This window comes from Anolis sagrei, chromosome 4 (genome assembly GCF_037176765.1).
Source record: "Anolis sagrei isolate rAnoSag1 chromosome 4, rAnoSag1.mat, whole genome shotgun sequence".
NCBI classification, from domain to species: domain Eukaryota; kingdom Metazoa; phylum Chordata; class Lepidosauria; order Squamata; family Dactyloidae; genus Anolis; species Anolis sagrei.
Genome location: NC_090024.1, coordinates 206,072,649 through 206,096,216, shown reverse-complemented (window position 1 = coordinate 206,096,216; position 23,568 = coordinate 206,072,649). Strand labels below are relative to the sequence as shown.

Here is a 23,568-nt window from a genome sequence, read left to right as displayed (position 1 = left end):
CTCTGAGTGCAGCATTCATTATAAATACACCCAGCTATGCTCCTAGTTCCGTAGTGAGGGACACCCCCCCCCCCCGGGGCATGTATGGTAGGATTCTAACGCCCACCTACAACATCTTAATTCTTATGCTGAACTGTCAAGTAGAGATAATGCAAGTTGACTATGTAAATGTTGTTGCCTTGTTCGTATTCTAAAAACCAGGAATCGTAGAGACAGGAGCATTCACTTTCCTTTGAGCTATTTCAAATGTTCTGCCAGTAGTAAAACTTCAGATCAACATTGTCCACAGAGATCAAATATCTTACATGGGTGGGCTCTCAGCACAGTTCCTATTTTGGTTCCCTCTTTTGAACTCTGCTTGGTTCATCCCTGCCCTTTCTGAGGTAATCCCTGCAGCTGTCAGAGATTTTCCAATTGGCATTTAGCTTTGTAAGGCTTTTGGTGTATGGAAGAGAAAATGAAGGGAGGGAGGACTGGGAAGTTTCTGCTGTCATTTTAATTCCTTTTGCCTTCTTCCTTACCACCTGCTTTCGTGTGCATGTCAATGTATTAGCAGAAATGTACTATGCCCCAGGATAGACCTCTCTTGATCTGTTTCTGTGATGGACAGGCAGTCTGCCAAGGAAAGGAAAGAACAACTATTAGAAACTGTAACTATGGTTGCAGCTAGCTACTATTACTAAAGGGAGGGGTTTGGAGCTATAGCTGTAATTATTTTTAAAACAACATCTCCCAGCTGTACACTAGGCTGTCCAGTGCATCTGCATCTCCAGTGAGGTTTTTATTAAAACTATATTGTAGCTTGAGAAGCTTAAAAACTGAAATAATTTCAAAATGTATCAAAATCAAATTAAAAGCTCAACTTAAAAACATTGCTCACACTTAGTTTTACAGTGTCTGAGTTTTACTGTTCGAAAAGCAAGCACTTATATATTGATCATTAAAAAAAGGGTATTCCAAATTTTGCTAGATCTGGGAAAAGCATTGTGGGCATGCATTGTGATAGCATACAATCATAGAATAATAGTATTGGAAGAGACCACATGGTTCATCTAGTCCAAGCCACTACCACACAGGAAAAGCACAAAGTACCCTTGATAGATGGCCAGATTTGAACCACCATGTAAAAAAACTGATTTCAATGTAATTTAATCATATATCAGAGTGATTGTTGCACTTAATATTTATACATCTAAAAGTTTTTACAACAATTGTAGAGTTGCTGACTGAAAAGCCCACAATTTTCTATTTTACTGTGAACATGTTTCCTTGATTATCCCCTGTCTTTCTGATGACTTTCATAATCGTGTTGGTAATAGACAGCCCAGCTATAAAATCAGAATTTGTTTTAATGATCTTGGTGGGATGATACTAAATGCAGCCACATTTTGTACTGTTGCTTCTAATGGGAACTGTGGGGAAACTTGGTTCCATGTATCTTCCAATTCAGAAATATGATTGCCTTGTAGGAATTTGCAACTCTGACCAGGGAACTCAATGCATGCCGAGAGCAGCTGTTGGAAAGGGAAGAGGAAATCTCAGAGCTGAAAGCAGAGCGTAATAACACAAGGGTGAGTAGACAATGAGTTTCAGTATTTGAGATGCCAAGCTTTGTTGATTACATGTCCCAAAAGAGCTTCTTCTGAGCAGCAATAGACTTTATCCTAAGCACAACAGTCTGGCCGCACACAAATTTCCCTTTGCTCTGTCCATTGGATGCAGCCACAGAAGTCCTGCTGTTTACTTCCTTGATTAGGTTTAACAGGACAGAAAGCTTTCTGTAGAATTTCCTATCCAGTCAGTAGAATCTAACTTCTATTCTTGATTGAATAGGAAGGTTTTATTATAATCTCTATAAAATCCAATTTAATTTCTTTTCAATGTTGCTATTGTGTTTTGTTCTTATTACATTACAGCTTGTATTCATGCTTACAGAGACTGTTCAGTCCTTTGTACCCAATAATATTTGCCTTGTAACTCCTAAATCCTGAATCTCCAGGTTTGCTAAGAAATCTTGACCTGCAAAATCCCTTCTAGCAGTACACAAATCCAGATGTGCCCATTCCTGGGAAATAGTTTTATGAATACGTTTATAATATAACATATTTGGTTTCTTTTACCTATTACCATGCTGGTAGTTTTTTTGATGACATACCTTAAAAGTGAAACTGAAACCTATTTGAGAATTTTCTGTTATTTATAGTAGCTTAAAGTCAATTATTGTGAAAACGTGAAGCGAGAGAAAACAAACTCCTTGGTTGATCACTCTGATAATTTATTTTTGTTGTCACCATCTTGGTTTATCAACTCATGGGGCAAACATCACATTAGGTTGCTTGGGGAGAAAAGTTGTTTTATGTAGGACAATAACACGTTGGTAGTAAATATAGCTAGTACAGGTTGATTATCCTTTATCTGAAATGTTTGGTGCCAGAAGTGTTATAGATTTAGATTTTTAAAAATATTTTGGAATACTCATATTTGCATACACACATATAAGGAGATATCTTGGAGATGAGACTCTAGTCTAAACATGATATTTATATTACATATACCACTTATATACTTATCCTGTAGGCACTTTTTAAAACAATATTTTCAATAATTTAGTGCATGAAACAAAGGTTTGTGTACATGAAACCAGCAGAGAGCAAAAGTGTCACTATCTCAGTCACCCATGTGGACAATTTTTGATGTTGTAGCATTCACATTTCAGAATTCTGGAGAATGTTTGCTCAACTTATATTCATTTCTTCAAAGATTTTGAAGATGTTTAGTGCTTTCCAAACATTTCACTACATATTCAATTTTATTAGCAAACTGGAGGTTAAACCAACCCCTTATAAGAGATACAGACACATACTTAAATTACACTAGTGAAATGTGTGTGGACACAACAAACCTGAAGGCGCTTATATTAATCAAGATAAATCAAACGAATTGAATCAAATAGCAAGGATTAAAATAGCAGTAGGATTAATTAATAAATGAATTAAAAGTAAAAGTAAACTGTGTGCAGAAGAGTAGTATCGAACTGGGGACCATAGGACTTTCAAACCCCATATGAACACATTCAGCTAAGAAAAACTCAGTGGGAGCCTTGACTTAGGTCTCCATAAGTTAGAAAAGACTTGAAAGCACACAACAACTACATTAATCTAAGATGATGATGATATTTGTTACCTGCCTCTCCTCATGGCTTGAAGCGTGTTACAACACAGCTAAAATACAGGGATATAAAACCATTAAAATGGAAGCCTGATCTGTCTGTTGTGCAGTTTTCTCTGAACAACTTTCATTTATCTGTGATGTAATACCATAGTCCTGGTTCCTGAAGCTCAGAGAATAATAATAATAATAATAATAATAATAATAATAATAATAATAATAATAATCTTTATTTATACCCTGCCACCATCTCCCCGATGGGGACTCGGAGCGGCTAACATGAGGCCAAGCCCAAACAACAATTACAATAAAGAGAAACCAAAAACGCAGAATGAAGTTGGTGTTTGTTTTGGATAAACTGGTTGGTAAAATAATAATTGTGCTGTGCACATTCATAAATAGTGAGCTAAATTATGACCTCTGTGCACAGAAATTGCTTCACAGTAGAACTTGACTACAAGTTTGTAAAACCCTGAATACACCCAGTGAAGCAGAAAAGCTGTTGCTCTGTTTAACACTGGCTTTGATTTAAGGATAATGTGGGTTTGTCCTTCCCTTGCAGCTTTTGTTGGAACACCTGGAGTGCTTGGTCTCAAGGCACGAACGCTCTCTGAGGATGACTGTGGTGAAGCGACAAGCCCAGTCACCATCTGGAGTCTCCAGTGAAGTTGAAGTTCTAAAAGCACTGAAATCTTTGTTTGAACATCATAAAGCACTGGATGAGAAGGTGAGCTTTGTTTTAACTACTGGTTAATAGCAAAACCAATGCTTAACTGCTTAACTTTGTAGGACTAAAGGGCTGTAGTTTCTTGAAGTACACTGGCTGCCATCCTGCTACCAAGCACAATTCAAAGCGCTGGCTTTAGCCTACAAATCCCTAAACTCGGACACTTGATTTTAGCCAAAAGGCCGAGAATCCCTAAACAGTTTCGGCCCAGCTTACCTGTCCGAACGTATCTCTCTCTATCAACCATCTTGGAGGTTAAGATTGTCTGGGGAGGCCCTGCTCTCGATCCTACCTCTTTCACAGGTGCAACTGGTGGGGATGAGATACAGGGCCTTCTCAGTGGTGGCCCCTCTGTTGTGGAACTCCCTCTCCAGAGAAATCAGATCAGCTTCCTCCCTCCTGACCTACAGATAGAAAGTGAAGATATGGACCAAGCCTTTGAACAGTAACTCCCAGTGCAATAAGTGACTGTGGAACAGTGCAGTTTACAACTGGAATGGTTCTGGAATATGCCTTTGGATTGTGTGGTTTTAAGTAATTAGTTTTTAAGGTTGACATGTTTTTAATTATTGGGTTTTAATATATATGCTTGTTTTTTAATCATATATGTGTGTGTGTGTGTGTATGTGTGTATGTGTGGCATCAAATTGTGCATTTTTGTGAGCCACCCTGAATCTCCTTCGGAGTGAGAAAAGTGGGATATAAGTGCAGTAAATAAATAAATAACCCAGCATTTCTATTTAGCTATTAAAGGCTCCATTTTACTTTCTAGCATAGAAGAGATCACTTCTGCTGCATACAGTCAATTGTGTGTTTAAGTATTGCATTTGCACAGCATTTTTCTGCAGATCTCTCATTAGCCTTCTGATTCATTTCATGAATGGTGTGCACCTGAGTCAAGGCCCGTCCTTTGAAGAGGAGCCCCATTTATATCATAGGAAGCTGCTGTCAGAGTTGAAGCTGCTGCTAGAGTTGAATCTGTACACATATCTCTGTAAAGGGATATTTCAGCTTTCCTTTACATCTGGCCCAATTGAGCTTCAAACCCACTGGATTTCTCTGTGTGAGCTGCTGTAGTGGTACTTATGAGATTTTCTGCTGCTTATTATGATAAAAAGATTCCAGGCTTTAACTTCCTTCATTAAATTTCACAGTGTCCTGCAATTGCATTTCTTGTTCATGAGCCTGAGTGTGGTTATTTTTTCCCCTTTCCACCAGATAATGTAGGGCTTTTGACTTCATTGAATAATCTGTATTAGCACAGTCCCTTTCTCATGCTAGATTGTATTAATTGTTTCTTCTGAGAAGCTCCAGAGGCTAGCTGAGGTTTTTTTTTTTTTTTAAATAACAAACTTTTTTCTTTTCCATGTTCTCAGGTGAGAGAGCGTCTACGGGCATCACTGGAACGAGTAGCTACCTTAGAAGAACAGCTGTCTAGTGCCCATCAGCAGGTAAATATGCGGTTCTAGATTCCAGTATACATTTCACAGTGGTGTTTCTCATATGAACTGAGACTACTACTTCTATCATGTATATGTACTATATCTCTTGCATCACATTTCATGGAAAACTGTGTGCCAGCAAATGTGTTATATAGCATTGTCAACGTACTTTGGTCATGTCCTGTCTTCAGAGATGAAGATGAAAAAGAGAAGCTTGATAGGTTAGATGAGTGCAACATAGTAGCTGAATAGTGCTTCTAAAACCCCTAGACATTAAGAAATATAAGTTTTGTGTCATTGTGATGGTAGAGAATGGATAAAACAACCTGGCAACAAGGGAAAAATTTAGCATATTGCAAGCAACAGCAATCATACAAGGAAGGGATGGACAAATTGCAGCAGTATGGTATTTCAGCACTCCGCAACCCCACCCCCCCTCCAGCTATTTTGGACTACAGTTTTCAGAAGCCTCATTCAACATGGATAGTGGTTCATGTAGTATATCTGACCAAAAGTGTTAGGAAAGAAAAAAGTCAAAGCACATCTTCGCAATTGAGTTGTTAAAGACAGTGAGAAAAATATTACAAGAATAAGGGTAAAAAGAAACAATACATATCAGCTAATCTCATTAATTACTTCCTGAATTAACAAAAAAAGATGTGTGACTTCCAAACCAAGAGCATGGTGATAGTATCGTGCACCCGATGAGCCATACATAACCCACACATTACAACATGTGTATTCTTCTTTATTCTTCTGTATGTATACAACAATTTTTACGTTTTACAAGGTTGGTTATACATTTAAAAGGGCCTATTTCTATTGCTACTCCCATGTAAAGCAAGGATCAATTGCTATATGAGATGTAACAAGCTGTAAACAAAAGGCAGAAAATGATGAATTTTATCCCTTCAAAATAACCACTGTGTTTTGGCTAGAATATATTTATATGGCTTTTAAAATGCTGTTAAAAAGGATAGTATGCATACATTGCTAGTAATAAACATGCTAATTTGTGTGCCATATTATTTTACATATGAAAGAGAATAATCAAGTGGCCCAAGTAGACTCACATCCATACAAAACACAACTCCCAAAATACTTACAAAACAATTCAAAAATTTCCCTGTTGTGAATATATCTCCCAAATGTTGTGCAAGTGGCATTTTTTAGCAAGAGGAGGTGGAATGTATTCTTTATGCAGTGTCAAATTGATCTTTTTTTCAAGTTTGGTTAATTGTAAAAAGTAATATCTAATTTGATAAATACTATAGTTTGAAAGTTTTGTAAGTAGATAGAGAGTCTTGTCATGCAAACATGCACTTCTTGTTGTTATTGCTCTAGTATACTTTAAAGATTCTAATTACATGTTTAAATTAATATGGAACATGTTCATGCACAACTTCTACAGTCATTCAATGTATACCTTGTCTGTAATGTTAATAATGCACTGTCCACCTTCTTAATAGCCCCTGAAGATGACTGTATGATTTCTTTCCAACTGTGAAATTCTTTCTGGCTTTTGGAACAAAACACAGTTTTATACATCCTTCAGTTCTGTATCTCTTTTACATTTAAGTTTTTAAACCACAGACTGTTTTTAGCAGCATTAAAATGATTAGTTACAGTGATAAAAAATCAAGGTAATGTTTATTTTCTCAAGCTTTGAATCATGTCCCGACAGGTAAATGATTCCCTGTTTCCGTTTGTCTTGCACTTTTGTTCCATGAAAACCTTAAGTGTAAGTATGTTTTTAAAATGTATTTCTTTTTCAGATAAGTGCCCTCCAGCAAGGCCTCTCCCAGAGGGAAGCACCTGTGGGAGAGGATGAAAAAAAGCCTGAAGGCAAAGAACTGGGGCAGAAAAAACTTTGGAAGGTAAGATACATCCTTTTGGGAAGAAGGTTCTTTTATGATACCATTGAAATATGATGCATCCTCAGTTGTGTCTCAAGTAACCAGCAATATTTCTTGAGATCCCTTTATTTACAGAGAAAGTTTGTATTGACTGTTTTCGAACTTTGAAGTGACAGAAGGGTTGAACATGTATAACTTATTCAAATGCCTCATTTCTGGAAAGAACTTCTGCTATACGATACAGCCGCACATGGATGCTTCTATAACAGGAGTGTTTTATGTAATGACATTGCATCATTTCTTTCTTTGGGAGATAGTGATGATCCAAACAATATAATCTTCCACTTGTAACTTTTCTATATTTTATTCCTACTGCTTCTGTTGCTTTTTCTAGCAGAAGGAAATTGTTACATGGGGAAAGTAGCGCAATGCTTTCTGATTTGCTGCACCAGGAGTTATATATCTTGAAGTATATTCCCTTTAATATTGTCAGTGTTCTGTTTATACTTTCAGGTGCTGGTCTTCTGGCAGCTGGGAAGTTAATTTTTAGCTGTATCACTCTGTGACTTACATTCTGCTTATGCTGTTGTGTCATGCTGAATATTATATACCTTTTGGAACTTAGTTCTTTGTTATGTCACTTGACAGAGACTCCCTAATGGCTCTGTACATGCAGATGACGAGGCAAGCCGTACTGTGGAACTGCAAGAACTTCTAGAAAAGCAAAACTTTGAGCTCGCACAAGCTAAAGAACGGCTTGTTGCTCTTGCTGCCAGTGTTGCTGAGTTGGAAGAAGATCTAAGCACTGCCAGGAGAGATCTAATCAAATCAGAAGAAATGAGCAGCAAGTACCAGAGGGATCTACGAGAGGTTAGAGAACTTTGTTCCATCAGTTATAACATTGGGTGTTCAATGACATATAGTTGTGTCATTGCTAGAAATGTGCAAGTCCCTACTTTCTCCAGCTCATCTAGAAAATTACTTGAGTTTTGAGTATTCACGGAGGGTGATGGTACCTTTATCTACATAGGGAAGGGGTTAAGAGTTGGACTTCCATCAACAGCACTCTCTGACAGTGCTATACGGAGCATCCATAGTTCCTCTTGAGAATCATGGGGTTTTGCCATAATGACACCTAATACCCCTCCACAAAGTAAACCACTTTTAGTTTTCAAGGTTTGGAGAGAATGCTCAGGTGGTGAAGGCAGAATGTGACAGAGCTTGAAATGTTACATTTGAAAATTAATTTATTTGTGTTAATTGTTAGACATTAGGAAATTAATGATTTATTTCTTAACACTAATAAAATAGTTTAATACATTCTATTGCTGTTAATTCATTTATTGCCTGAACCACTGTTTTTGGAGCAGCCTGTGGGATTTATAGAGGACAGCATGGTGGCTGTCATCATGCCCCCCATCCTTCCCAAGGGCACACTTTGTTATTGGTTCCTTTAAAAGTGCAATTTTTGTGTCATTTTAAAGGTGCCTTCTCTAAAGGGATTTTTTTAGATTGATTATAAAGTTCATAATACATTTGTAGTCTGGTGATAAAGGGACTCTGGTATTTCTGGAAGCTGTCCCAAAACATGGGATCCCATTTTGCAACATCTTCAATTAGATTTTGTCACTGATATGCTTTTCTTTTATTTTCATTCCACCCCTCTGCCTATTTATATTGTGTTTCAAGCATTTTGTATATTAAATGTTATTCACAAGTTATGATAAAGATTGGTAGAGTGATGTGTATAATTCAGCTAGCAGACTGATTCACTATAAGTGCAACAGTAAGTGGGTGGGTTTAAAGATCCACTAGTGAAGCAAAGGTATAGAATTCTTAAAGAGAATGTTTTGAGTCCCTGCCCACACAGAGAAAAAAAATTGCCCAATCGACTCATGTCATCCTTGGTGCCTTCTCATTCTTAGTCAAGAAGCATTGTCTGCACATACTGTGATAGCCGTTTGTTTAAATTTCTTGTACTATCAGTCAATCAAAGAAAAATATGTTTGTACTCATTCTTTTGCTATCTGTCTCTGTTTCCTATGATGCATGTGAAATGTTTGCAGTAAAGCTTCAAGATATAATCAAGGTAACCCAAAGACTGGTGACTGTTAAAACAGCTCAAAACATGTACTCTAGCAGCCTGACCTTTCTGATCTTCTATATTAGTGTTCTGTTCCCAAGTTGCTTATAGTTTATGGTAACTAAGGTGACCCTTTAATGAGGTTTTATTGGCAAGATTTGTTTAGCGAGTGTTTGCCTTTGCCTTCCTCTGAACCTGGGGGTGGGTGGTGGGTACCTTGACTGATTTTGGAATGGGAGACCAATTTTGGGTTATGCTAGCTTGAAGGTGACTCCGTTTGATTTAGAATGGTATCAGCCTATTTATATGTGTGTGTGTGTGGAGGTGGAATTTATATTTTTAAAGCTTTTCCCTCTTTCATAACAGGCTGTGAAGCACTGAATGTAGGGACTGCTATTAGTTTGTGGCATTACTTCTTGTGCTCTTCTTCATGTACAGTTTTGACAGTTTCAATGACAGTTTCATACTACTGCAAAGTGAGTGATTTCCTCAATTCCTTATCCTCTCAGGCTTTAGCACAGAAAGAAGATATGGAGGAGAGGATCACCACTCTGGAGAAGCGCTATTTGGCAGCCCAGAGAGAAGCCACTTCCATTCATGACCTCAATGACAAACTGGAAAATGAGCTGGCCAACAAAGAGTCTCTCCATCGTCAGGTAATGAGCTTTGATACTATACCTTCTGAAATACCAGAGATAATCTGTCTAAAAGGTATACAGGATCTCTGTTTGAATACCCGTGCTGTTTCTTCAGCACCCTTCTTTTTAACATGGATATTAGGATAGTTTTTAGATCTATTGTCAAAGGCTTTCATGGCTGGAATCACTGAGGTTTTTCTGGGCTATATGGCCATGTTCTAGAGGCATTTGCTTCTAGAACATGGCCATATAGCCCGGAAAAACCTACAACAACCCAGTTTTTAGATCACTTTTGGGAATATTTAAATAATATTTTATGTATTTTAAAAAATAGCTTTAATTTGTTTTTATTGTTCATTGCCTCAGTAGCCCCTGGGGGTTGGGAAGTGATACAGAAATACTTTAAATAAATACATACCCAAAGCTGAACAAGAGTTCAGTGCTATGAAGGATTTGTGAAACCTTGCTTTTCTTTGGATACTATTTTATTTTTTAAAAGAGCATAATGTGTTATTGTTCAATGTGCAAAACATCTCAGATGACTAACAAATGAAAAATAAAATAATTGCAAAATTGCACTATTTATATAATTGTGTATAACTCGACCTTGTGTATACCTTTTGGGGTCAAAATTATGGCTTTTGATACCCATGGATAAGTTGAGGGTCATTTTTGCTGGTAATGAAAAGTCCCTCTGTGGAATGGTCCTTGTAGCTTTAAGGGGGCAGCTGCTCTGTCCACTGCTCCCTCCATTTCCCCACCCAGGCATTCAAAAAGGTCTTGTGCCACTCTGAAGGGAAGTTCCTTTTTAAAATAAAAGTTAAGGTACATCATTACCTCATATTTTTTTAAAAAATGATCCACCCACTTCTTTGAGTAGAGTGCTGAAAGATGAGAGCTAAGCCTGTCCTGGGAGACTCTGAAAGAAACAGTAGCCCCCTCTATTCTCTCAACATTCCTTTGGACTCATTTTTGGATATACATACTAGAGAGAGTGGGCTGTGGTATGTTGGAGCTGTTTTTAGTGGTCCCAGCTCCATATATTCATTATTGCCTTTTTACCTTTGTCCTTCAGTGTGAGGAAAAGGCGCGTCACCTCCAGGAGCTTCTAGAACTGGCAGAGCAGAAGCTGCAGCAGACAATACGGAAAGCTGAGACATTGCCTGAGGTGGAGGCAGAGTTAGCCCAAAGGATAGCAGCACTCACCAAGGTGAATGTACCAGAGATGAAATATGCTTCCTAATTATTCCCTTTCCCTGAATGGCAGGTCATTGCCTTAAATTTATCTAAAAGTTTCAGCATCCTTTCTCTCTACAACATTGTTTTGAAACAGATGATGTCAAATTTTTGCAGTAAAATGTGCCACTGTATTTTGTCAGCAGATCACTTTACATTGATGCTGGGGGAGGGGTACACTAAGGGATCACAGAAGGTGGCTTGGCAGACTGAGAGCCATCTGATTCCTACCCCTGTTATATAGCAAGATTTAGATGTCCATCCTGCACTCTATCAACTCTAGTTTAATGCAAAGTTGTTTTAGGTTTAAATTAAAATATTCTGTTGTGTATTCATTTGTGAGCACTCCAGCAACATGTCTGAGAGCCTCTTTCTGGCATCCCACTGGTTATTAGCTTCCCAATCTTTCATGAATCATGGTCACGTCTCACATCCTTGCATTGCGTGGGGACTTCCATGTTAAAGATTCAAGAATAGAGAGGTGAATATCTTTTTATACATCAATATTGCCAAAATAAATCAGAGTGAAATCATATCCATATTCTTCAAGATTATAACAAGAGAAGAGAGAAAAATAGACACTTTTATAGTTATCTACCTATACACTTTTAGTGAGCTAACAATATAGTTTTTATGTCTAATTTATGCAAGTATAGAGAAGTGACCATCCTTTTTACATCAATATATGTCTTTCTCCACTCTAGTTTCCCAGTACTTGTAAACTTTAAAGAATGTCTTCTCTGTAGGCAGAGGAAAGGCATGGCAGTATTGAAGAACGGCTGCGTCAGCTGGAGACTCAATTGGAGGAGAAGAACCAAGAATTGGCAAGGGTATGTTGATCTCTATGCAGCGCACTATCCAGGGCATGTCATAATTTCTAACACTTTCCTTACAGGAAACCAGTTTAGAGCAGAATGGTCTAACTGGATTGCGTTTAACTATTTCTGTTGGGGTTCTTTTTTCTTATGGAAGGATTCTCGAAGTACCCAGAGTGATGCAGTATAGAGCTTGCTGTTTATCGCTGTCATATGTTTGAAGAAACCCAGCCAAATCACCTCTTTGCATTGCAGAAGTAATTCACTTTAATCGTATGAGCTGGATTTGTTTGGGCTTGGGGAGATGGGGTGCTGTAACTTTGTGGACTGATTCTTGGTCTCTGGGTTATACAGGTATGCCCAGGGCTCATCAACAATGCAAGCACCCCTGAAAAAGGTGTTGTTATGGTCTTCAAATGCTGGCAACAGTTCAAAACACATGTGTAATCTCTTATTTTTAAAAAAATCAGATGTTAATTGATGAAGAACCCACTTGGCACACACATTCTGTCTTCAAGGTTGTGGATAATCTGTGATCATAACAATATTCCTCAAAAATCTCTCCAACAGTCATATGCCATTCTGTGCAAATCATATTATCCATCTTGTTTCTATTTTCATTGGAGCCTGCTGTTGATAGCTTTCCATTACATCGTTTGTCTTCAACACTCTATCTCCTTAAAAAAATTTTTTTACCCATCTTCACACATTACATTCATCAGTTTTTCCCTTGCCATATAAATTTCTAAGCCAGTTGTGGATGTTGGCAGCTGTACATTCTTCTTTGGTCAAGAATTTTATGACTTCTATTTTCCTGCTACATATCCATGGTTATGTAATGCCTAGAGGTACAGAAATCATGTCAGCCATGTAGCAAGAATTACTTTATTTAATGGTTTAATAGCATCACATTTGGATTAATAGTTTCGGAGAAAATGACAAAGATTATTTTTACTAGAACCTTCATACTTACTTAAATGAAAAGAGTGGCAATGATGCAATGGCTGACAGTGTGTGATTTTCTTCTTATATACTGGAATAAATGTGCACGTAGAACGATCACATGAATCACCTTTAATATTCATAAGAATTGTGCTCTTTCAACTTATAAGATGAAGAAACAGAACGAATCTTTCAATCAGTGTTGTCCTCTTGGGGTAGTTGTAAAAATGTTTGTATATAAATGGGTTATTGGTATGTATGTATATGCATAAAATAAAGGGTGATTTTCTATATTAAGTGCTATTTTCCGAAATCTGGAAAAAGTATCTTGGAATTACTTGACTGATCATGATTTTGCTTACAGGCTCGTCAGCGGGAGAAAATGAATGAGGAGCATAACAAGCGACTGTCTGATACTGTGGACAGACTTCTGAGTGAATCCAATGAACGGCTTCAGCTTCATCTAAAAGAGCGAATGGCAGCTCTTGAAGAGAAGGTATTGCAACTGATCCTTTCACTATGCTGTATTGAAGTGGAAAAAGATAACATTTTTGAACAATGGAATTTTGAGGGGAGGGGTCTAAAACACCACCCTAAAACATTTGAAGGGTCTGATGGATCAAATCATACCTATTCTTGGTCATTCAGTTCTTCTGCTACTATACAAATCTAAGACTCTGGAAAAATTGTTTTAGCAATAGATTGTTGGTGTAGTGTAAATGATTATGGAGACTAGGTATGTAGAGAAGGACCCCTTTGTTGTTTTGATTCCTATTTTTGCATTTTTGTTTGAGTTAATCTTGTTTCTTACCAAGTTTCTTACCAAGTATAAGGAATATAGAGAAGTATGGGGTTTGTGTTTTTACAAGGCAGGGTGTTCTTATTTTTTTTACTCTTGTTTGAATCATGTTATGTGAGTTCCATACACTTCGCAAATCTATATTTATGCATTGTATTCAAGTTTAAGCATTTGAGAAATGCATCAAAAAAATCAAACTTTGTTTCTGGAAGACAATCATTAGTTCTTAAGTGAAAATATATGTATTTTGTATGTTTGTGAAGGGGTGGTGAGGTTTGGTATGGAGACATAAATATTGATAGAATGGTAAAACAACTGTAATTTTGTTTTGATGACTGGGGTAACAAACATTTACTCAACCACCTCCTACCTTGCACCTCAGCTGACCTTCTGAGTGTCCCTACTACTGTCTTTTTAAAAAGAATACAGTGACTGTAATATTGACATGTGTGAAGAGTGATCTTCACTGGGCGGCTCAGTACAAATCAATAGTAACTTTTTATTCTAAACATCCTCATACAGTTATATATGTCAGCTCTTGCACGTTTTGAAAAATAATAGCTGTTGTCAAACAGGAGCAGAAAGTCTAATTGGGTCATAGGTGTAGAACTCCGATTGCGTTAAAGCAGGCATTCGTCAGTTTTTCCCCAATGATTGTGGTGTTGCGTACTAAGAAATTGGTGCTACAGATATATATGAGATCCTGTGATACATGTAGACCAGAGTGGGAGGGGCTCTCAGGGGTCGGACCACCTCCCATGGCATCTTGGACAGATGTATCTTTTTTATTGTTTTAAAATTTATATTAACCAAAAATGTCCACCATTATTCACTAGGGTTGACTTATCCTAGTTGGTTTCTGTTTCGCTTCCATAAAAAAGGCATCTCCTGGGCCTGAATTATCTCACAGGGTTTAAAAACATGGCAAAATTGTTCCTCATGGCCTTAAGGTGTGAGGGGACAATTTTGGCCCCAAAATGTGTTTTTTAAAAAAATATTCTCATTTTGAGACAGGGTGCTGGGAGATTGTGGCACCTTAAATCTGCTTGGGGAGAAGGGGGGCATGGGCGTGGATGTGTCCCTCAGTCTACCTATTTCATACCCCTGTATATAGGTAAGACACTTGAATGACAGCACCTGGTGTTTTGCATTATTCTTTTTTATATCCCCAGTTCTATTGTTATCAGAGGTATTTAAAATCCCTCCCCTCTTTAAGAGCTAACGTTCTTCATGACCATAAAATAAGTGGGAGCTAGGTTGATAATCTGGATTATTTTATTTATGCTGATCAGGGCATTTGTCCTGTCTTATGTTCAATCCACTCTAAACTGCCATCTCTGCTATATTACTACTATGCTTGGGGATGTAATCGCAGCCTGCCTTGATTCATGCTGCTTCGTAACTACCTTTTCCAGGAAGCACATCTTCAGGAAACTCCTATACAGGCATCAAATAGCACTAATGATAATAATCAGGCTTAGCTCACGGTGGAAACTCCACTACGTAATCATGACATTCGGGGTCAGAGGAAACAAATTTTCCATTTATCAACAGGGGTGATGCTCAGTGATGTTTGTAGTGAAACCTTCCTCTCTAGGTATTGGAACTAGAATTTAGCTCTAGCATTATCTCATTTGTACTGACACTGAAAATAGTATTTTACATGCATTACATCCAGGAGTGATTCTGTGGGACATGGAGGAATAATGTTCTGGGCAAAATGCCTAATTGGTTTCCATCTGGGAAATGGACTTCATTTAGTGCTGCCAGTTTTAGAAATTGGCAGGAAGAGTGCTTTTTGGATGAGCTTTGGCACTGATCAGTGTGTGACTTTGGGGTCTCTCCATACTATTTCCCTTTCATAAGGCTAATTAAAAATATTTAGAAGCTGAAAGTATTTCACTTATACTGTGTTAGTAATTTACTTGTGTAAAGCTGCACACAGCTTTCTCTAAGATTAATCAAACCATTTCACGAAATAACATTTTAATGACATTTCCAACTCAGCCTTTTAAAGCTAACTTTTTTCATCATCTATCTTGGTGGTTGTGTGCTCTGGCATCCTCATTAGAGGGTTCTATGAAGTATTACTCGTAATTTTTGGACATTATATGTAGGGAGCTTTCAGTTTGAAAAACCCTGTTAGGTTTCCCCCCTATAAGGTGACTTGAAGACTTTTATCAGGTTGACCAAACTGGTCTCTTTCTCTCCATAATTACTTACCTTTGCTTTTTAAGAACACATTGTTGCAAGAATTGGAAAATACTCAAAAGCAGATCGAGGAACACCAGCATGACAAGGTAAATGCCACTTCAGGGCATTACGGAAGGAGTGGCAGGCATGTTTCTTAAGTGCATGTTGCTGCCTTGAAATAGCATGTTTCGAAGCTATGAAGTGATTGTGTTGTGATGGTCAAATGTTTTACAGCAATGACTGCTTTAAGTCTTTATTGTGTATTTATTTTGATATCATTTACTACAAGCACTTTATGCTTCACTTTTGGCTCCGAAATCACACTCTTTTTCAGTACACATGACATTTTCACAGATCACTTTCACTCTGTTCTGTCTAGCTGTTAGGACACTACATAGAAAGTACTGTAGAAGATTAAACTGTGAATGACTCCCCCCGAGACACTTAGATATGTATGTCATGGCCAGTATTTGCCAAGTGGTGGTAGTAGTGATTTAACTTTCTCCAATTTTCTGCTGACATAATTCTGGAGAACTCAATATCCCAGATTGCATTATCAACCCTCCTAATGCAATCATGACTGTAAAGTGAGGAATGCCAACCATTAATTAACAGAAAGAAAGAAAGAAAGAAAGAAAGAAAGAAAGAAGGAAGGAAAGAAGGAAAGAAAGAAGGAAAGAAAGAAGGAAAGAAAGAAAGAAAGAAAGAAAGAAAGAAAGAAAGAATAATTAGGAAAAATTCCAGGTGATCATTTTGACACAATGGACACTTTTTGCTTGTTTTGCTTTTCTCTTTGAGATTGTACTCCTATTTGAGATATGTATCCTGAGATTTTAATTTGTGTTTTGGTGCTTGGAGAGTATGTTTCTATTTAACTCACTGCCACTTTAAATGCAATTTGCATGTGGATGGTGTGACTGTCACAATCACCAAGTGAATTGTAATACTGCAAAGATCTATTTGCCTATACAGCTGATCTCTAATTTGTCCCTGATGAAGAGTATTAAATTCCAAAGTCTTGGAACATTTCTGGGTTGAAATGTTTTTTCATGCTGTTTGAACCATTTCCCTCCGCATCTAGCAATAAGAGCATCCATTCAGGGATAATTTAGATTGATCATCTAAACTATTTTCCTCTATGCTCCCCGTAAAAAAACTGAGCTCAGGAGTGTAAATCAATGTAAGGAAGTGGCAGTAATTCTAGATTTCTCACAGAATTATCCTGTTGCTAGCATGATCTTAAACATTCTCCAAATAATACCAGAATACATTTAGCATTCAATTGATATTCACCATGCTTCATCAAACAGTCTGGAACCAGAAAGTGGCAATTTTCTCATCTTCCATCTACCTTTTGAACTCATGTCATTTTCTTTTCCTTGTTTTGCTTTCAGCATGATTAATCCTACCTTAACTGGGATTTTGCAGATGTGCTAATTGAATTCAGCTTGATTGGCTATAACTGGCTGTAGAGAAACAATTTCTTGTTTTGTTCTAAACAGAGGAGGCTGTCAGATGAGATTGACAAACTGAGATTAGAAATGGATCAGTTAAAGACAAGAAGTGGATCATTTCTTGATAGTGTACATACAAGGTGAGGACGCTTTCTTTTTCATAGTATCACAAAATGTTCAAAGGATTTCAAAATGTTCACACTTCTCTGAGTTGCTAGCATTGCCAGTTTAAGACCAGGTCATGGGGCAAAACTGAAACGGGTATCTCATGGTGACGTTGAAGAGCTACGATAACTGTTGTAATGCATCACTGGCTAAGATAAATTCATAGAATGGCTTGGTATAATAACAATCTGTAGATCTTATTTATCACTATTAACTAAGTGGGCAGATTATGATTTGAACTGAGTAGAAGCTGTGTGTTGTTTGTTAGATGATCAAGCACCACAGTGCTTGATTGAACGTTCATCTTCTTGTATCTCATCTCAGAAAAAATTTACCATTTTTAAAAATTAAAAAGTAACATTTTTGTTGTGGAATTATCAGACAGAACTGTTTCAGCATATGTAAGATGATGTGTTTATCTGTGACAGTTTCTTACAGTCAGGAATATTAGCAGTTGGCCAATGTAATATTAACATTCATTACTTTACTTCCAACATTCATTACTTTACTTCAATAATGATAATCACCTCATTGCAAGAGAGGAAAAGGTGGCACTCCTTTCCATATACATGACAATTTGTTTCTGTGACTCCTAGTAATAAGATAAGAAGTCAATTCCTGGATGTTCTACTCTGTTCAGGTGTTATCAGTTGTTTCCATTATCAAATGAAACAAGAAGTTACAAGTAGTATAGGTGCTGCACTTTGAAAGAAGGAAATGCCATCTTCTCCCACCTTCTTGTTTATATAACTCTTGGTTATGGTGCTTCTTTAAATTTGGATCCCTATAGTCTCAAAGCTCGTTGTCTTATATGGAGCTAAGTATCAGGGATTCCCTAGTTATTTATTTCTTTTACTTCCTCCAGTTATTCGTCACAGCTCTTCAGCTTATCAGTGACTATAAATACTCAGGATTTCAGTAATAGATAAGATTTTATGTTTTGTTAGCAGTATTGGCAGTGCATAAAACAGTTCCAGAAACTCCCCACACATGGATGTGCTAGCAAATAAAACATGATTGTACTTTGAACCCAAGAGATGGGTTTGACTGATATCAGCTCTTGCTCCCCCATATTTGTGAGAGGCTTCTTTGTCACTTATAAGAGAGAATGGTGTCCCACCCCCACCCTGCTGATGCCAAGCTCTACGAGGCCAGTTGGTAGGACTGGAAAGTCTCACACTCACTGAAAATTCTCACTCTCAGCTGTCACTTTCTCTTTGATCTTGTTCTCTCCAGATTGAAATGGGTTTCATAAGCTCAGCCACTGTGATGAGAGATGAGTTGCTAGCATGTATGGGAGCCTAAGCAAGGCATGTGACCAGCTAGCCAGATAAACGTTAAAAATCTTATTTGAATATAATAGTGATTTTATTTATTTTGATTAAAATTAAATATGTATGCACGACATTCAATTTACGCTTGCTCTTAAGTAACAAAACCCAGTACCAAATTCACTTGACCCAGTATACCTCTTTTAAACTGTAAGTATCCAATTGTGGGTTATTATTATTATTATTATTATTAACTTTATTTATACCCCGCTAACATCGCCAAGGCCCAACACATCAATAAAACAACAGCATAACAAATACAACAATAAATAAACTCATAAAGAAAAACAATAAACATTAAAACAATAGCAATAAACATTAGACAATAACATCACTACGCATTTAAAACTGAGGCCGGGCCAAATGTAATGAATAAAAAAAAATGCTGGACATGACAGGTAAAATGGATATGTTTTTGGAGATAGGTGTGGTGTGCAGACAATCTTAAATCTCTAATAAAGTGCATTTGGGACATGATGCTAGGAGTTTCCTATTCTGGGAAGGTGCCATACTACTTTCTAATCAAGGGAACAGTTATTGTATATACCCATGTATAAGTCTAGTCATTTTAGTAAAAAAAAACCATCCCCAAAAATCTGGATCACCTTATTTGTGGACCTATGTAAGTTCTGTTCATTAGCTCTTTATATAAAAAGGAACTATCCAGTTTTGTGACTACAGTATTAAAAAGTGAAAGCTTAGCCCATTATACGGACTTAAAAGAAGCATTACCTTCTCTTCATCGCATCACTTTTGACCTTGATTGCCTGAGTGAAAAAATAACAGCAGCCACGGATAACTGCTCACCCACTTCTCAAGGCAGTGCTGATGCCTTCCCCTTTGCACAGATTTACCCTCAACTTACACTATGTAACAAAATTTGAAAAAAGTTCCTAGTTTGAAAATTATTTTCTGCTTAATTGTGCAGTGCTTACTTTGAAAGTAGTAATTCTACTCCAGAAATTTCAATTTTGTGGCTGCCATGAACTATGTTGAATTGGTTGAGACTCTATCAGGTATTCATTGAAATACTATAGCAAAATGTGCTGCAGGCTGTCCCATAAAAGCAAAGTTTTGCAGTTTAATAAACTTTCCCCATGTTTTTATGATAGAACCAATTAGAAAATGCCATTTATAACCCAGGAACAAAAATGGTGTTACATAGTGTATGGTATGTATGGGTCATATCAAAATCCATAATTATGGTCTCAAAATCTTACCTTGATTTACACATGACATAATACATGTGTGTATATACTAATTAGCATTCAAGAAGCAACTCTTCAAAGCTTGGATATTCTCATACTTCACTCTGAAGTGCTTGCTTAATTCATATATTGGCCTCAATTCAACAAGAAAAAAATTGGAAATGCAGACTGCATATGTATTTCCCAGGACTAGGAATTGTGAGCAGGAGTACAGCCTTGATTTTTATTCTCTGCAGGAAGCAGTATGTTCCTACTTCCTTAACTGATGTTTGGTGAAACTCCAGACATATCTTAATTTCTCCAATTTAAATTTCATGATTATACTGGCTTCTGGCATTTTTAATTGTGTTATTCTTGTGATCCATGCTGAGTACATTTTGTCACAGAAGGTAAATTTTACCCTACCCACTTTGGACTACTATTCTCTGGCACCAATTCCAAATACATACTACTGTTTGAATCCTATCCAAAATTCCTTCATGCGTTTTTACTGGTTATGTTTCTTTGCATACAATCTGTAAATAGAAATTATGCTATTATGCCGTTTTTTGTTTTTCCAACTTACGATTACCTTGAGTGTTGTGGTTTTTCTATAGATTATTAAATGTTATTGTGAGGTGTATTTCAGAAGGTATCTTCTGTACCTATTTTGGAAATTGACAAAAGAAACTAGATATTCAGTTGAAAACTTCACTTTTAAATGCTGCTTCACATTATACTAAATAAGAATAATTTGAGACAATTGACCCTTACCCTTTATTTTTTATAGATCCCTTGTTGGAAGTACCCCAGATCTCAGATATCCCCTCAGTAACATGGTCCATGTAACACCTGAGCCCTTTGGAACACCTTCCAGCCTTCACCGAGCACCAAAAAGCCGATTTGCAGCTCTGCGGGAAGAACCTTCCAAGGTAAAACTCCTGATGTTTGCCTTGCTCCAGCTAATCTCTCATGGGTAGCTCCAGTTACATCTATATCTTGGAATATATCACAAAATCTTTGTGATGGCAACAGCTGCAACAGCTGTCTTGGGCCTTTAAAACAGGGAGCTTTGGCCTTTCACTTGGCAGTAACAGCTGCAGACATAACCCCCTCTGAAGGAAAGAGACTCCCTGTTGTGTAGAAAGGCCACTGGACGATGGCCAGGACAATACGTATATATGGGCTTGTGTAGACGATGATGAGATGAAGTTTCAAAGGATCACTGCCACACTGTGAAATCTGGGCAAGAAAGAAATCTGTTGTAGTCCTTACGTTTTATGACTTGCTTGGGCTGTGGTATTGATACAGTACTTATTGCAGTGTTGGGTTTAATTATTGTTTTAAACCATGTTGAGATTTAGACTGATAGATTATATGAGTTTTCAATTTTTAGTGGGCTGCTCAAAACAGAAATTGTTTATATACTGTAGCTGTAACCACACTTTGTGGAGAATAAAGATGTGTTGGTTAAGGTATTTGTTGTTAGATGCCTTCAAGTTGACTTTGACACATGATGATCCTAATTTGTTCAAAATTTGTTCAGAGAATTAAATCTTCAAAGACCATTACCTTCCTGCTAGGCTGAAAGAGCACAGTTTTCCCAAGGTAATCCAGTGAGTTTTCATGACTAAGATTTGAATCTTGGCATCTCAAGTACTCAGACCATTACATCACACTGCATTCCTGGATGGAGCATAAGCAACTTGACATTGCAAAGTTTAATGTCACTGAACTCGAATAATTTTTAGTTCCATCCAATCAAGATACACACAACAGGTGAAATGGAAACACTACTATAATTTTAATTCTTACCAATCTCTCTTTGTGGCTCAAGGTGGGTTACAGCATCATTTAGCCACTTTGAGTCTCCTTATGGAAAGAAAAAGCATGATATAAATAAACATAATAATAAAAATAATAACACATAAACATTATAAAAATTCTATAAATATACATATTTCTATTTATTTATTTACAACATTTATATGCTGCACTTCTCACCCCGAAGGGGACTCAGAGTGGCTTACAAGATATATATACATACAATATATTATATTATTATCATAGTATAATATCAGTATTATATATACCGTTATATTGTAATATTCTTAGTAATATTACATGTAATATAAAATATGTAATATCATATTATTAGTAGTATTATATTGTATTAGATTATAATATTAGAAATATTAAATGTCTATACAATATATTATATTACATTACATTATTAGCATAGCACAGGAGACTATGGGAATCTATAAAATATATTAAAATGTATTTCTATAAAATACTTATTAAAATACACAGAACAGAGATTAAACACGAGAAAGGAGTTTAATATTCATGCTTAAAACTGGCTGAGTAGGCCTGTCAAAAGACATAGGTCTTTAGATGATTTTAAAATTTCAAAAGTTGATCTAGCTGTGGGAGCTCTTCTGGCAGGTTTTTCTAAAGTCTTGGAGCAACCGATGAAAAAGTCCTCTGGGTGATAGTCACCTAGCTGGTTGGTGTAGTTGCTCCCTAGGTACCTTCATGTGTGTGGTGGATTGTTACCTACAAGTGTTCCTGTAGGTAACCTGGACCCCAACCATGTAAGGCTTTAAAGGTCAAAACCAACACCTTCTGTTTGTTTCAATAATTTGTTTATTTTTGTATGGTTATAGCCTGTTTTTCTTCTGCCATGGAACTCAAGACAGTTGGTTTATCCTTAGTTGCAGATAACCTCTTGTGAAGTTCTGGCATAAGAAATTAATAGAACATTTCCAAACCTAATGCCTTCTGAATATGTTGGACTATAGACACTAATTACAAATACATACTGCTGTCTGAATCCTCAGCTATCCCAAATTCTTTAATGTGTTTTTACAGTTTATGTATCTTTGCATACAATCTGTAAGTAGAAATTCTGCTATTATGCCCTTGTTTTATTGTTTTTCCAACTTACAATTAGCTTTAGTGTTGTGACTTTTCTGTAGATCATTAAATATTATTGTGATGTGTATTTCGGAATGCGTCTTCTGTTCCTAATTTTGAACATTGAAAAAAGGAACAAGAGATATTCAGTTGAAAACTTCACTTTGAAATGCTTCTTCCATTCATAACCAGCATAGTTTGGTTGCCAGTAATTGAAGTTGTAGACCAGTAATTGCGGAGAGCACATGGTTGGAGATGTCTAATGCAAGATAGGGCATTCTCAGTCTTCGACTCTTTTTCCTAGTCGCAAACTGCCAACTTAATGCAAAAAGTATCAAAAACATTCAGTAACATAAATTGACCCATTCTTTACACTGGACAGCTGTTAATTTTTGGCCATGATGTTAACAAGGACATTAAAACTGTCTGCCTAGGAACAGAAGCCCAACTCACTACAGCCTATGTCTCTGTCTCCAAGGTTTTTGGTGATTACACTAGTAATTACAAGTATTTATATTTCCATAAGTGTCATGGTGGGATAAAGGTATGCCAGCTAAATGTCTATTTGCATTACTGGTGTTGAAGACTGAGACTGGCTAGTTGAGTGAATTTT

At 36.9% G+C, this 23,568-nt stretch overlaps 1 protein-coding gene across 16 annotated transcripts in view; it reads left to right on the top strand.

The window, feature by feature from the left end:
• The window catches only part of PPFIA4 (PTPRF interacting protein alpha 4), a 121,829-nt gene that overhangs the window by 62,755 nt on the left and 35,506 nt on the right, over positions 1-23,568 (top strand). For 12 of the 16 annotated variants that reach the window (XM_060772457.2, XM_060772464.2, XM_060772463.2 and 9 more), the window contains 12 exons: positions 1,470-1,571; positions 3,731-3,895; positions 5,272-5,346; positions 7,113-7,214; positions 7,842-8,063; positions 9,786-9,932; positions 10,990-11,124; positions 11,897-11,980; positions 13,272-13,403; positions 15,944-16,006; positions 17,402-17,493; positions 20,827-20,968. In XM_060772457.2, the coding sequence (XP_060628440.1) occupies positions 1,470-1,571; positions 3,731-3,895; positions 5,272-5,346; positions 7,113-7,214; positions 7,842-8,063; positions 9,786-9,932; positions 10,990-11,124; positions 11,897-11,980; positions 13,272-13,403; positions 15,944-16,006; positions 17,402-17,493; positions 20,827-20,968 (1,461 nt within the window). The remainder of the gene's footprint in view (positions 1-1,469; positions 1,572-3,730; positions 3,896-5,271; positions 5,347-7,112; positions 7,215-7,841; positions 8,064-9,785; positions 9,933-10,989; positions 11,125-11,896; positions 11,981-13,271; positions 13,404-15,943; positions 16,007-17,401; positions 17,494-20,826; positions 20,969-23,568) is intronic. The other 4 variants (XM_060772471.2, XM_060772466.2, XM_060772470.2 and 1 more) reach the window with 1 other exon arrangement.